Genomic DNA, 15,829 nt, shown 5'->3' with positions numbered 1-15,829 from the left:
TACAACCCGGTTCCTTAGAGATGTCGGATTCAATGACCAAGAGTTGTGTCGCACAGTGAAGAATTTATCTGAAGCAGCAGAGAGGAGCAGCAACTGGCTGTGGTTGAGACAGAAAGATTCTGGCTGGGGAGCTCAAGCACAATAGAAAGAAAGTGAGGTACAGGTAAATTAGCTGGGCTAAGTTGAGTGGGGGATGGAGGGGGGTGATTCTAGGACACCAGAATCACTGTCAAGCCCTCTTGAGGTGTCGTGGACTAGTTGACGAAACACAGAGGATGGAAGGTACCCTACTTAGCCAATCCAGACTTTGTGTGTGCTGATGCACTAGTGAAAATAAGCTGATCCCTGGAGCCAGCATTACACTTCAGCCATCAACACCAGACAGAAGGACATTATATGGAAGGAAGGAAGATGGATGGAGACACACAAGGATCACATTAGTTTACTGTGAAGCTACGTCTTAGTTGGTGCTTATCTTGGCGAGAGCCAAGTTCACCAGCCTAAAATCAGCATGAAGTTTAACATCTACTTTCATGTAATGGAAATCAAAAATTATCTTGACATTCTTCTAAACCTGTTGTGTTAGAATTTGTGCTGCCTCACAGATGACACCAATTAGTATTTTATACTTCCTGGTATCTGATTGGTTCAAAAGCTTTGTCAAGCCAATTAGCCTGGTTTAGTATGGAACTGAGTTTTATTTTTTGACTACTAGTTACTACTAACTCAAGTGATCCAAAATTACACAGTCATAAAAGTTATCATTCCACTAATATATATCTATATGCTGACAACACAATCACTTATACTACAGCATCTTTCAATCAAGTTCTACTGAACTTACAGAATGCATTCAATGTTATAGAACACTGTCACAGTTGAAATGGATTTGAAATTCAAAAAGACATGATTTTTAGTCATACTCATTCTAAGGTAATGTTTGTGCTATTTTCAACTTTAGATAGAACCATTGAAAGAGTTGGCTCTTAAATACTTTGGTATATGGTTGGAAGAAAAACTAGCTTTTTTTCAATAAATCCACATATGCTGAGGAAAACAATATGGTAGAAAGTCATAATATACAGATGTAAAGCTGATGTGACACTATGTAAAGATGAAGTGATTTAAAAAAACACACATTTTCATGTCTTCTATTAAATAATGTGACTGATGGTCAAGATCATGCCAGTTACAACATGAATATCTGTAAGGGGCTTCAGTTTTTCTCTGTCCAGCCAGAAAGCAAATCTTTGATCACTGTGACCGAGATTCCTTGAGAAAGACCAAATCACTGCATTTAAAATCTGTGTAGTTTGCAAAAAAACATTTGTAGTTATCACTCTACCTTCTTCAGCTAATGGATATTGGACATATTACATTTAATTATAATTTCAGGCTCAAACAACATTGACCTGCCAGTTAAACTTCCGCAAATCCTAGGAGGGTCACGGGGAGGATGGAGCTTTAAGTGTGGCCTTTCAAGTCAGGCAACTTATAATTCCAGTTACAATATGCACAACGCAAAATTCCAGGTGTTAGATTACCAAAAGGGAAGAAAAAAAAAAAAACTGAAGCAGATGTGTTTGTGAGTACAAGCATCATTTCGAAGCTTGCAAGAAATACCAAGAGCCTTTTATGATCCATTTTATGGATGGGGAGCCCCTACCCATTTAACCTTTCACAGGTGCAGGGAGTTCAAGGAAGTTGAATTTAGAAATAGAATAACTTCCAGCATAGCATGTAGTATTCCTCCAAGTCTGTTCAACTGGGAACAACTGCTTGAAACACCAAGTCGGTGCCAAGCTAGAAACATTCCTCCAGACCAAGAGCTAGAAGGTGTAACAAACTTCAGTTAGGTGTTCAGGACTCCAACAGTCCCAGTCCAGGCTGAAGACATCTTTGTTTATTTAAGCTTTTTCTTAATAGCTTTTCTCTTGGGCAAAGGCACAAATCCGTAGGGACCACAGGCATTGAGTGTTCTGGTAAAGTGTAATGTTAGGATGGCACCTGAATGTCAGTCATGTTCTGGCTAGCTCACCTAGTTATTCAGTCAATTTTGCCAGAGTGCTTGCTTACACTCTGCCCATTACAAGACAAAGCATACCCAAATTGTATGTCAGAAGTAACGAGGTATCACAAGACATACAAGTTAGAAAATTTTATTGAGACAGTCATTAGACTACCAGACATTTTCCAGAACCATGATTGGGCCAAGGCTCACTTCTCGCTCCATCTGCAAGTCTGCAAATACAGGTAAAAATGCAAACAGGTTACAAAGCCACAACGACATCAGAATCATAGGTTGTGTAGTGGCAACTCAGGTCATAGAGTGCAAAGACAAGTTACATAAACATGATTCTCCCAAATACCTTGCTCTGATGGGAGATCACGTCCCTTCCTTGAGCCACAGCTGCTGCTGCAACAACTGCATACCTGGTCAACACCATATGCAGCAATCCATCTAGGAAGGAACAGTATTTTGTTAGTAGTCACAGATCATCTGCACTGTACCAACACAGTCACAGCAACATACCTATTGTCTGAGAAGGAACAAGCCTTGTGCTCAGCATCAGCAGGGGCAGATGCTGCTGTTGCCTTCAAGATGCATGCAATATAGAACTGGCAAAGGAAGAACAAGTTATATTTGGACAGTTAAACATGCTCATCACCCCTGACCAAACAGTCATCACCTACCCAGCTACTATTCACTTGCTGAAACTTGAATGCCTCCAGCTGAAACCCCAGCTTAGCTGCTTGAGTTTGGGGCATGAAGTGGGAACTGGACTGCGTAAGCTTGGCATCAAGCAAGCACCTGGAATAATTTACACTAGTTAGGAAGGTTCAGGACAGATTACATAGGCTCAACTGAAGCTCACTCACCCATGGTTCTCAATGAAAGAATATCTGGGGACTGCATTTACATCAGGGACAGCAGTGGCCACACAGCTGTCTACAAAGACACGCAGGGGCACATGGCTGAACTGCACTACAGATGCCTCAATATTTATAAGCTCACCCAGCTGGTAGTTGTAGTTAGAAGGTCTTTCAGATATCCAGTCATCTACAAGGAGAAGCTTCATTAGTAACCCATCCTCAAACTAGCAAGCTACAATTTAACCATGATACAAACCCATCATGAGTCTCAAGGAGAAAACAAGATGTTCCTCAGCAGCTTGAGCAGAAGCATATGGAATCCAAGCAGGCAGGAGAGCACTGCTACTCACATTGTGGAATCTGGAAAGCATTCAAACAGGACCAATCACAAATAATCACAGCCTCCCAAGTAAACCCAAACAGACTTCTTGGAACAGAGCAATACCTTGGATAGTGACACTCAACAAAAGCCATAGCACCAGGACTTCTTAAAATGGGAGCACTACTTAAGGGCACTGAAGCAATGCCAAGGGTGAAGATATAGACCAGCTCATTTGCAGTCACCTGAATGGGAGAAGCAAATGTAAATTGAAGTCTGATAGTGAGCTTAAAGGAAAACTAAGTATATAGCAATAGAAGACTTACAGTCAACTTGCTGTTGCAGCCATGCAATGGTGATTCATAGACAAGGACTTGAGAAGAAACATCCACCCCTTTGGCAGCACAGCCTCCCAGCATGAGAGCAGCAATATTAAGGGGTGCACTAGTACCAAACAGGTCTTTTCTCACCTCTACATACACTGCAGTCTCATTGCACCTTGCTGTTACACTCTGGGTAGGAACAGCATTAGACTGTCTCATGAAGTTCACTGGTGCTGGTGGGGTTGGGATTTGTGGTGCTGCTGGAAAACGCCAAATCAGTTTCTTCACTGGCCTCTGCATTACTTGCTGGTCTTGAGCATCTGAAGGATTTTGAAGATGCAACCCAAGTGGGGCTACTGGAGGGCTTCCACTCTGGGGGCCACTTTGCATCCACTGAGAAGGCAACCCAGCACTTACTTGCAGTGAAGGATGACCTGGCTTGTTAGGTTGAAGCCCAGCAGGAACATTCAAGCCTGGCCATTGTGCTGCTGACAACTCAAGTGCCAATAGTAGCAGCACAGCAAACCCCACTTGGTTGAAACCCATTGCTATTAACAGACAACTGCAAGCACACCACTAGTTGGAGAGAACCTCCTATTTATGCAGGCAGGTATTCAATCATTTCTAAACATCCTGAGGTTCTTCTGAGCCTGTTGCGTAACTGATTGGTCTGCCTAACAGATGATAGCAATTAGAAGTTTACTGCCCTTGCATTTGATTGGTCCACGAGCTTAATTCTCTTAAATGTCTAGGTCACATGACCTAGCTGTGCAATTTGCCAAACATAGAACTGAAATGCAACTTTAGTCCTTAATTGAGGACGCGAGGTAAAAAAAGAAATATAAAAAACTGAAATGTCTTGTGTTGCCACAGGACATTTATTGTGAGCTGCAAAACAAACGTACCTGCAGGTTAATTATAGTTGGGCTATTGCTGTAGGCTCATGGGTTAGAAAGGAGTAACAGAAACTATGTGGCTATTCCTGAAAGCAAGGTTAACTTAGCATTACATAAACCCTGAACTCTAGGTTGATTAACCCAAACAATACTTATTCTTTTTCCAGTTTTCCAGTACCAGAACATTTGTGAGGAGTAAGTTCAATCACCCAGTTATTGGCAACTCAGAGTTAACACATGTGGTGAGTATATACAAGTGCATCTAAAAATAAATAAATAAATAAATCTTGGAAAAGTTTATTTTTTGTGTAATTTAATTCAAAGAGTCAAACTTTAATATATTCTAGATTAATTAAACATAAAGTGAAACATTTCAAGCCTTTTTTTGTTTTAATCTTGATGATTACAGCCTATAGCTCACAGAAATAAAAAATCCACTATCTCAAAATATTCCAATAAAGAATTTATAATACAGGAACGTTGACCTGAGGAGAAAAGCTCCAATCAGCTAATTAACTCAAAATACCTGCAAAGGTTTCCTGAGCCTTTAATCTCTGTCTGTATCAGTACACACAACCACAATTATGGGGAAGATGAATGCCAATTTTGCATTTCATTTGGAAATCAAGAGTCTGGAGTCAGAGTCTGGAGGAAGATTGGAAAGGCACAGAACCAAGTTGCTTGACGTCCAGTGTGAAGTTTCCACAGGCAGTGATGATTTTGGGGGGCCATGTCATCTGCTGGTGTTGGTCCACTGTGTTTTCTCAAGTCGAGACTCAATGCAGCGTCTACCAGGAGATTTTAGAGCACTTCAAGCTTCCGTCTGCTCACAAGCTTTATGGAGATGCTGATTTCCTTTTCCTGCAGGACTCGGCACCTGCCCACAGTGCCAAAACTACTAGTAACTGGTTTGCTGACCGTGGTATTACTGTGCTTGATTGTCCAGCCGACTCACCTGACCCGAACCCCATAGACAATCTACGAGAGACTCCAGACCCAACAATACAGACGAGCTGAAGGCCGCTATCAAAGCAACCTGGGCTTCTAGAAAACCTCGGCAGTGCCACAGGCTGATCGCCTCCATGCCAAATTACTTTTCCATGCTGTTCTATTTTTGAGATGCTCCTGTATATGGCTAGTTTACAGTGAAAAGTAAGACAGCATATGTTCATTATGGGATGGATATATATATATATATATATATATATATATATATATATATATATATATATATAATTTAACTTTTAGAGGCCACATTAGGAGGTGTGAAATACATTCATTTGCATTATTGCATAATTTTAACACTGCTTCCTTTTGTAATGGATACATTTATGCAGCTACCATTTGCCACTCAGTTTGTGCTACAAATTTGTACTTTTTTTTTTTTTTAACTAATGTACAGTACTGAATCATTCATTACCTTATCCTGTTTTTGTAATGTACACATGTGGAAAGAAAAAAGTAAAGCATTAATTTAACAATATTGTCGGTGTTCTTCCTTTCACTCAACCATCACATATCCTTCCAAGTTACTCCCCTTTACCCCTGGACACCTCAAGGGGAATGTAACAGTTTCATTATTGTATACTAAGGTGGCAATGAATAGTATGACACCCTCTATTAAAGACACTTGGCCTTCATCAAATGGTACTTGAATGTACAGTTTGCTGTGTATATAATCATAATTTCATTCAAAATCTCTCTTTAATTCAAATTAAAAATGGTACTATGATATACAGGCTTCCTGGGATAGGCTCCAGGTTCCCCTTGACCCTGAAAAGGATAAGTGGTATAGAAGATGGATGGATGGAGGGATGGACTATGATATACTGTGCTAAGATGGCATTTTTTTGTTTTTGAATCTTATTTTGCACCCAAATCCTTGGCACTCATCACTTATGGAGGTAGCACACTTGAATATAGGATATGTGCACGAAGTGGAGAGGCTGTCCCAGTGGTGTCTGGACACCATCCTGTTCATAAATGTCAACACGACTAAGGAACTGGTTGTGGACTTCAGAAGGGAACAACGGAGGACATTCACAGCTCTTATTTTCAATGGGACTGCAGAGGACTGAGTGAGCAGCTTCAGGTACATCAGTATACACATCAGCGAGGACCTGGCATGGACAGTTCTACTACAACACGGAAGGCGAGTCTTTACCATCTATGTCAGCTATTTAACAAGTTCAACAACTCCTGATCTATCCAGAAGTCCTTCTATACTACCACTACAGAGAATCCTCACTGGGAACCGCTTGGTACAGAAACTGCAGGACTTGTGAAGCCTGCAAAGGGTGTTGAGGTCTGCAGAAAGGCCTGATCTTATCTGGAGATCAGTACTACCCAGTCTGCAGGACAGCTACACCAGGCAGTGCAGGACATGAGGAGAAAATATTTTAAAGGATTCCACACACCCCAGCAATGGACTGTTCTGTTGGCTACAGTCTGGAAAATCCCATCACAGCCACATGGCCAAGACTGAGAGGCTAAGGAGGAGCTTCTTTCCCCAAGCCATCAAACCCCTGATCTCCATCCATCCATCCATCTTCAACTACTTTTCAGGGTCACGGGGAACCTGGAGTCTATCCCAGGGAGCATCGGGCACAAGGCGGGGTACACCCTGGACAGGGTGCCAGGGCACAATCACATACACACTCACACACTACGGACACTTTGGACATGCCAATCAGCCTAACATGCATGTCTTTGGAATGTGGGAGGAAACTGGAGTACCCGGAGGAAATCCCCGCAGCACGGGGAGAACATGCAAACTCCGCACACACATGGCCCCGGCACGACTCGAACCGCGGACCCTGAAGCCCCTACCCCTGAACTCATGACCACCAATTCCCTTCCGTTTTCCTGCATTTAACATTACAGGCATGTGCAATCACACACACACACACAGCACCTGATCATGCATATTACATAAGGCACACATGGAAAATTTGGACATGCACAGGTCATTTAAGGTACATATGAATGTACATAAATATATACAGTGCCCTTCACTAACGCTGGCACCCTTGGTAAATATGAGTAAAGAAGGCTATGAAAAATTGTCTTTTGTCTAACCTTTTGATCTTTTGTTTTAAAAAAACAAAACAAAACTCTGCTCTCATGGATATCGAACAATTGCAAACACAACACTGGTTTATCAAATTCCCTTTCCTGTGTGAATTGTAGAATGGGACTAAGAGAGAATATTAAAGATGACACTACTTACTATATAATGGTGATTTGTATTGATCTGTTTTTAACATGATGATATGCCTGTGAAACAAATGAGAAGTATGAAAAAAGAGGAAGTGAGAGGTCATGGTCTATTTTGATGCTCCAGCAAATGTAAATTACTTTAAACGCTTCAACCCTGAGAAGTTGATCTTTACTGCTCACTCATTGGAGTCTCTTGACAAATTAGAGAACAGTCTCTAAAATACAGACATCGATCTAAAATCTTCAGGAATTACTGTTATTTTAATTCACCAGGGTTAAAAAGTTCGCAGGAAAAAACAGCTTTACCGAACAAGTCTGATTTTCTGTTGCATCTCTTGGACGAGGCAAGATAAAACATGCAGTTTTTCTCTTTTGTTGTTTTCAAAAACCTTTTGACATGTGTGCTGTGTTGGGTGTCTGAAAAATGTTTTGTCTATGAAGATTACTTGGATGTAAAATTAGTAGGGGACTGTCCAAAAAGTAACCTAACAGGATATTGTAGAGGCGTCTCCAACGTGGCACTCGATCTTGCTGGGATTCCACCCCATCTTGAGGTCCTCTGTGTGGACCTTATGAAGGATTCAAGTCTGCATCCTTATTCTTTCTCAAGGTTTCAGAAACTCATGAAGTTAAAAATCTTTGGAGAAATCTCTACCATCCATCCTGGAGCATTTAAAAATCTTTCAAGTTTGCAACGTCTGGAAATTTACAGCTTACAATCTTTAAATCTCTCCCTTTCGTCTGAGATTCTCAATGACCTTCCGAATGCCACAACTCTTTTATTCATCAACTGCAGGCTCTCGTCCATGGCAATAGACGTGTTCAAAGGCATGAAGAAGTTAGAACAACTCGGATTCATAAACAGCACAGAAGACTTTTCTGAGTTGTTATGCAGATTAACATTTGTGTCATCGTCATTAAACTATTTATATGTGGAATCTGAGAGTTTAGTTATTGACAGGCCAAATTGCACTTTTTCTAATGGGACTTCATTTGATGTTATGCTTCATGGAATTGAGGAGGTCAGTCTTATTCTTGGTCCTGTTAGACTAACAGATAAAACAGTGTTGAAATACTTCAAGAACTTTGATATTTTATCAATAAAATTTACTGATTTTGAAGTTTTACAACCTGCAATTACAAAAGTGGAATATTTAGTAGTAAGATATTCCGAGAAGTTAAGCAGCTTTGAAGAAATCTGTGAAGCTGCACATAAACTTTTGTCGACTGCATTGAGTGTACAATTCTCATATATAACTGATTCTTTTGTGCCCAATTTAGATAAATGCATGTGGCTTGAAAGCTTGGAAATATGTGCAATTGAACGTCAAGCTAAATCAATTAATTTAACATTCATCAGCGTTCTGAGAAACCTTGTATCATTAACGATTCATTGGAGGCTTACGACAGAGAGTAAAAATAGAGATAGGGCTTTGGCACTGTGTGAAAATCAGAGTGATCTTGTCACAAATCTCAAGACAGTGAGCCTTCATACAAACAATTTCCAAAATATCAGCTACCGACATTTTAGTTGCCTGCGAGAGCTTGAGGAACTGCAATGGGTGAACAGCAACATAGAACATATTGAAGATTTTACATTTAACAATACATGTTTGCTTAAAACTTTGGACCTTAGTAATAACAAAATATCTCAACTTACAAAATATACCTTCTTCGGTTTATCTAACCTAAAAACTCTCCTAATTAATGACAATAAGTTGCTTCTCATTGAGCCAGTGACTTTACTTCATTTAACATCTGCAGAGTTTGTAAGTTTGGGAGTCTTTCAGTATCCCTCCTCTGAACCTTCAAAGATCTGGATCAACCTCAGTCTTCCTGAAAATCTGACTAAGTTGTACATCAGCTCTGGAATAAAACCAATGACCCTTCTTTTAAGCAAGAGCAAGAAATCTGAAGCGGGCCTCAGCCTGCATGTTTGTGGCCAGTCTGTGACTTTTCAGGATTGTGACAATACGCTGTTCAAATCTCTTGTCCAATTAACTGCAGAGACAGAGCAGTTGCTCTGTGGTCAATCTTTTCCTGGTCAATTCCTCAAGTCTCTGAGACATTTTTTGATCATAGCAAAACAGAAGCCGACACAAATGGACTTGACTGATTTGAACCAACTTGTCAACCTGAAGAGTCTGATCCTTTTTAATGTGGATTTGTCTCATCAGTCTGGTCTTGATATGATTTTTCATAACCTCTCAAATTTGGAGTATCTATATGTTTCTTTGTGGTCAGTAACTTTTTTCAATAAAGACTTGACCAGAGACCTGCAGTCACTAAAAGTGCTATATTTACATGCAAATGATGTGTTCAGTGTGATGGAAAACTTTGTAGAGCCCCTGAAAAACCTTCAATATCTTATCATGGATAAAGCACTTCTATACTGTATCTGTGACAATGCTTGGATTACCAATTGGGCAAAGTATCAACAGAGTGTTCAAGTGTATTTCCCTGGGAGCTCACTGGAAAGTCTGCCATGTAAAACTGCACATGGAAAACAGTTTCTGCATAAGTATGCTCAAGACCACTGTTTAACTGATATCGACTTTCTCCTTTTTGCCTCCACCTCTCTGGGACTGGTGTTCTTCATGCTGGTAGTGCTGCTCCATCAGCTGGCTGGAGATTATCTGCTTGCTTTCTTTCACATAGCTCGTGCCTGGGTAGAGGAGGCCATGAGGGCAAACAGAAAAGGACATTACCACTTCGATGTTTTTGTGTCCTACTGCGGGAAAGATGAGCGCTGGGTGGTGGATGAACTTCTCCCCAACCTGGAGAAACGTGGACCCCCTTTCCTCAGGCTTTGCCTGCACAGCAGAGACTTTGAGCTAGGAAAGGACATTGTGGAGAACATCACGGACAGCCTCTACAGAAGCCGACATACCCTCTGCCTGGTTAGCCGCAACTACCTTCGGAGTAAATGGTGCTCTTTGGAGATGCGTTTGGCAACTTACAGATTACTGGCTGAACACAGGGACGTTCTTGTTCTGGTGTTCCTGGAGAAGGTTCCTCATCAACTCTTAAATGTACATCATAGACTGTCCAGGCTGGTGAAGACCCAGACCTACATAGACTGGCCGCAAGACCCAGCTCTGCATAATGCATTCTGGGATAGACTATGGACAAAGCTTGCACCTGAAACTGCAACCTAGAATCAAATATATTAATCTTTTACCATAATGTTCCTGAACGTACCATCCTTCTTCCCAGTTAATTAGTTCATTGTGGGAGTTTGTGATTCAGTTTAATGACAATGTTCAATGGATTTTAAACTAATATATTATAAGGCTAATGGCATATTTAAGTGGACAGGACCTTTATCCATCAGGATTTGATTGTCTTGTGAAGAGTGGGCATACCAAAACAAACATGGTATCCTGCAGTTGATTGTGGAGGATTGTTACCTCCCACAACACCACAGCACTTGAGGAGGTGGAAACTGATGATATCCTGTTATGGCGCAATGAAGATATAAAGAAAGTGGATATAAAGTTAATCCTGGGTTGTTTAAAACTAGGAAAATGGCTTTTGCTTCTTTTGCACCCTGGTCATGGAATAATCTTCAAAACACATTACAGCTTAATCACTTTGTTACACTGGGTGAGTTTAAGGTTCTGATAATAATAATAATAATAATAATAATAATAATAATAATAATAATAAAATTTAAAAGTTGTATAACTGAAGGATGTAATTGTTATTCATATCTGGATTTTGTATTATGCATCATTATTTTTGTCTGTATTTTTATGCTTGTTTTTGTAGTTTTGACTTTAAAGTTTGTTACTCTGTAATCGCATGCCTTTTTGGCCAGGTCTCCCTCTGAAAAGAGAATTAAGCTGAAGGGACTTCTTGGTTAAAGAAAGGTTAAATAAAAAAATTATTAACATTTGGCAGATTCTTTTATTAAAAGCAAGTTACAAAAGTGCTTTGAAGTCTCTATCAATAAAACATTCTCACACTGGTTCACTAGGACAGGGACTGAGAGTACTCAGACTAAATATCATCCAGATCCTCAGCCTCAACTACTTTTGTTCATCATGCAAAAGATTAATGGTCTCCATGCATTAAATAGCACTGACTCAAAGAAATTATAGATTTCACCATCGCCTGCTTTTGGTGCCTGCCTTGTCAATTCAAGTGAATAGATTTTGTTTGGTTACTGTTTCCAAATCCAGGTAGGAGAACTGAAAAACAAGTTTTTAGGGTTTTTTTTTTTATTCTCGGAAAATGCAAGTGCAAAATGTGAAATTGACTTAGCATTCTTTTGCAAATTTCTCATGATTTTGTGCGGTTTTAATCTACTCTCTAACTCACACTAGCTGGCTAAAGCTATAAATGAGGTAAGCACTTCAAATGTGCAACCCTAACTAACTTTATATAAATACAGTCATCAAAGTGGTAGCTAGATCTGCCAAGGGTAGATACATCTGTGAGTAGATTAAAGGTATGTTAGGCACAAAATATTGAGGAATAGCTTCTTGCTTTGGGAGTAATAAGCAAAAAAAAAAGTTCTTTTTAAATTTTGTATCTCCTATTTTTGACAGTACTTTTAAAGACTTTTTTTTTTTTTTTTCATTTCTCCTGCCTCGGTTTAGAAAAAAACAAAACAAAACCATCAACCAGTTATTCATGTTAAATGTTTTCATTTCTGTTACTGACAAAAATATAAAATGAACAAAAAGTATATGGACTCTGCCTTACCAAGTAAAATTTAAGAATTGAATACATCATCATTCCTCAGGACTGTCTTCTCTACAACCATCCAGGACTACAATGGTGCTTGAAAGTTTGTGAACCCTTTAGAATTTTCTACATTTCTCCATAAATATGACGTGAACAAATCATCAGATTTTCAAACAAATCTTAAAAGTAGATAAAGAGAACCCAATTAAACAATTGAGACAGAAATATTATTCTTGGTCATTTGTTTATTGAGAAAATTTAATCCAATATTGTATGTGAAATTTTGCTTTCAGTATCTGTTGCAACAACTGCAACTAAACGTTTCCATTAACTGCTGATCAGTCCTGCACATCGGCTTGGAGGATTTTTAGCCCATTCCTCAGTACAGAACAGCTTCACCTCTGGCATGTTGGTGGGTTTCCTCACATGAACTTCTTGCTTCAGGTTCTTCCACAAGATTTCTATTGGATTAAGGACACATTTTTGACTTGGCCATTCAAAAACATTCACTTTATTCTTCTTTAACCAATCTTTGATAGAATGACTTGTCTACTTAGGGTCTTTGACTTACTGCATGATTCACTTTCTCTTGCGATTCAGTTCATGGACAGATGTCCTGACATTTTCCTTTAGACTTCCTGGATATCATTCAGAATTCATTCATTCTTTTTGGAGAGCAGTGGCTTTCTACTTGCAATCCTGCCATGTATATCACTGTTGTTCAGTGTTTTCCTGATGGTGGACTCGTTAACATTAGCCAATGTGAGAGAGGCCTTTAGTTGCTTGGAAGTTACCTTTTCTGACCTCGCAGACTATTACACATCTTGCTATTGGAGTGATCTTTGTTGGTAGACCATTCCTGGGGAGGGCTGTTGGAAATTATGTACAAATTTAGAGTAATAAAATATAAAAGAACTGAAACATCACTTGACACTTTGGAAACAGCTGAATGTAAGGAAGAATAAGGTGAACTGTTTGCACAACAGGTGTGTGCATTGAAGGGTGAGAGCAGTGAGGCCCATGAACAGTCAAGAGACCATGTACATGAGTGGTCATGCATGCATGAGCAGTAAAAAGAACACACACACACACACACACACACACACACACACACACACACACACACACACACACACAGAGAGAGAGAAAACTGGTTTGAAGCAGGATTTGTGTATTGGCAAGAGAAAGTATTACTTTTTTACAACAAATAGTTTCACATGATATTTTGGGGGAAACATAGTTTTTCTGTTCACTTTCCAGGGGATCTGGGTAGCTTGAGTACACTTAGATGCAGTTGGTTACATTGATGTCTGTGTACCACGAGACATTATAAAGCATGTCTGAGTGGATGCATCTATTCTTTTCTTCTTTAAAAAAGACAATGTAAGGCGTGTTTGAGTAGATGCATCCATTCTTTTACTCTTTAGAGTAGGCCCTGTAAAGCGTGTTAGAGCAGATGCATTTTTCCTCTTCAGAGAAGGCCTAGAGTTCTGCCTGGAAGGACCAGGCTTGATGGTGTTTGACCTTACATCTAGTCACAGAAGTGGAAAACACATGAAGACTGTAAAAAATGTGAGCCTGACAATAAAAGCACATAGAATAAACATGAGTTCATAAGTATACTGTACAGGAGTAGATAATGTGGAAAAATCATTCACTCATGTTACAGGCACACAGTAGGAAATTGTAAATGTAATGTATTCACTCGTCCAAGATAGGAGAAGGTCTCAAGGGTAAATAAAGAGTAAGCAAAATGGCAGAGAGCATATAGGTGTCACGATTCCCCCTAGAGCTTGCGCTGCAATGTTGTAGCATGCTCGGAAAATGGAGTCTGATTTAATTTAAGAGACAGTCAAGCAGAATTGGTCTGACAAATTTAAATGTATTCACATCGCTTCAAAAAGACAGGAACACATGGGAATCCTTCTACCATGTCACTGGATACCGTCGTTGGACCAGTGAGTAAACCCCTACACATGTCAGAATTTCAATGCATAGTAGCCCATAATCATCCAATATTTCGCCTACTGTGAGAGAACCCAGATTATGATCTAACTGAAACTATACGGTGCGTGCACGCGCAACATATCACAAGGTACAGATTGCTAAGGTCTCAGAACAGTACACCTTGTTGATTAAGTATATAAAAAGCAATCTACGGTTTACAGAGGAATAAGAGGAGCACAATTCTGTGCTGGAAAAGATAGTACTCATGGGTATTATATGGGAACAGTGGGATGCTGACCAATTTATAGTAATACCGTGGTACACTGAAGTAAGGGTAGAATATGTCATAGAATATGAGGAGGTGACAAGTCGCTGGTCGTATGAAAGTGAGAATATAATACTACAATTTCTGAAAACTAATGTGGGTTTTGACACTCTAGGATACAGTATAATTAGATTTAGCTTGATATCGTCAGATGTTTATTGTACTGTAGTGTGTACAAGATACTTTGGGGAACCACTGATAAGTGCAGTTTTAAGTTTTCTAGGAGCAAAAGAAGATCTGCTCAATTAGGCTCAGAATTGCTGTTCTCTCTGCGGTATGTTAAAGGACTTTTCATTAGGGAAGGTTCCTATCATAGTATACGACAGGGTAAATAATCAACTAATTCTGTGTTGTTTACCTTTCAGACACAGGACTAAATGATAGAGTGCTGAGGAGAGAAAGAAGCCAGGAGATGGACAGAGAAAAGATTTCTGTAAACCGTGGGGATAACTTACGCTCTGGCCGTGATCTGTACTCTCTGGTGGTCGCATATTTTGTGTCTTCCAGGCTGTGAGAAATCTAGTAACACAACAAAACACCCGAGTATGAATGGCACAACAGGATATTCTTGCTAAGACTAGAGGAGTAAGAAAACATTTCTGGGATGAAAGAACATTTACAGACCCAAGTGGGGTCGAAAGGTGGCAATCAGATGAGTTAATTGCAGCTAAATTGTGGTATATAAAAAGGTGGGCTAATTTAGACGATTTACAAATTGAATTTCCGAGCTTTATTGGGTTGAAATGCTGAAAAGTCTCTGGACCCCTGGGCTGCTTCGTACGATACTGCAAAGGTTAGTGGAAGATCCAAGATCAACTAGGGCTGCCATCCCTTATTTGAATTTATTAAAGACACAGATAACGAAGACGACGAACCATTAGAAGATCCATTTCAAAATAAAATTAGCCAGTATAACTATTGCTCAGGTCTAACTGCAATAGTTACAGTAGACGTCAGGAAGGTAGAGCAGGAAAGGGGAGCTACTGTATCTATACTGGTAGATAAAATTAATTCGCTTGCTGAAAAATACTGGAGAAAGTACCCAGTAAGCCCAGCAGTGACAGTGAAACAGATAAACGTTTATTTAGTCTGGTCAAGACATAATAAAAATCCAGGGGAAAGGAGTCATGCCCCTAGGGCTCAACAATGGTGTGTCATGGGCAAACTAAAAAGGTCTGGCCAGCCAATGCCAGCAGACATAGTGGTGGTTAAACATAAAGATGATAAAGTACAT

At 39.8% G+C, this 15,829-nt stretch overlaps 2 protein-coding genes across 2 annotated transcripts; one reads left to right on the top strand and one right to left on the bottom strand.

The window, feature by feature from the left end:
* Window positions 1–2,143: 2,143 nt before the first annotated feature.
* Window positions 2,144–4,099, bottom strand: LOC108259470 (zona pellucida sperm-binding protein 3). The gene is made up of 8 exons (XM_017458986.2): window positions 3,520–4,099; window positions 3,320–3,438; window positions 3,131–3,234; window positions 2,881–3,061; window positions 2,695–2,812; window positions 2,534–2,619; window positions 2,370–2,461; window positions 2,144–2,241 (listed from the first exon to the last, which is right to left on the bottom strand). The coding sequence occupies exons 1-8, from the start codon at window positions 4,060–4,062 to the stop codon at window positions 2,180–2,182; spliced, it is 1,305 nt and encodes a 434-aa protein (XP_017314475.1). The 5' UTR covers window positions 4,063–4,099; the 3' UTR covers window positions 2,144–2,179.
* Window positions 4,100–9,694: 5,595 nt separating this feature from the next.
* tlr-20a (toll-like receptor 20a) lies at window positions 9,695–11,526 on the top strand. The gene is given in 1 exon segment (NM_001200230.1): window positions 9,695–11,526. A coding segment is annotated over 1 exon segment (1,056 nt). The 5' UTR covers window positions 9,695–9,733; the 3' UTR covers window positions 10,790–11,526.
* The last annotated feature ends 4,303 nt before the right edge of the window (window positions 11,527–15,829 follow it).

This window comes from Ictalurus punctatus, chromosome 2, assembly GCF_001660625.3.
Source record: "Ictalurus punctatus breed USDA103 chromosome 2, Coco_2.0, whole genome shotgun sequence".
Taxonomy (NCBI): Eukaryota; Metazoa; Chordata; class Actinopteri; order Siluriformes; family Ictaluridae; genus Ictalurus; species Ictalurus punctatus.
Note: the sequence above shows the minus strand (reverse complement) of the source record. Positions and strands in the feature narration are given on the sequence as shown.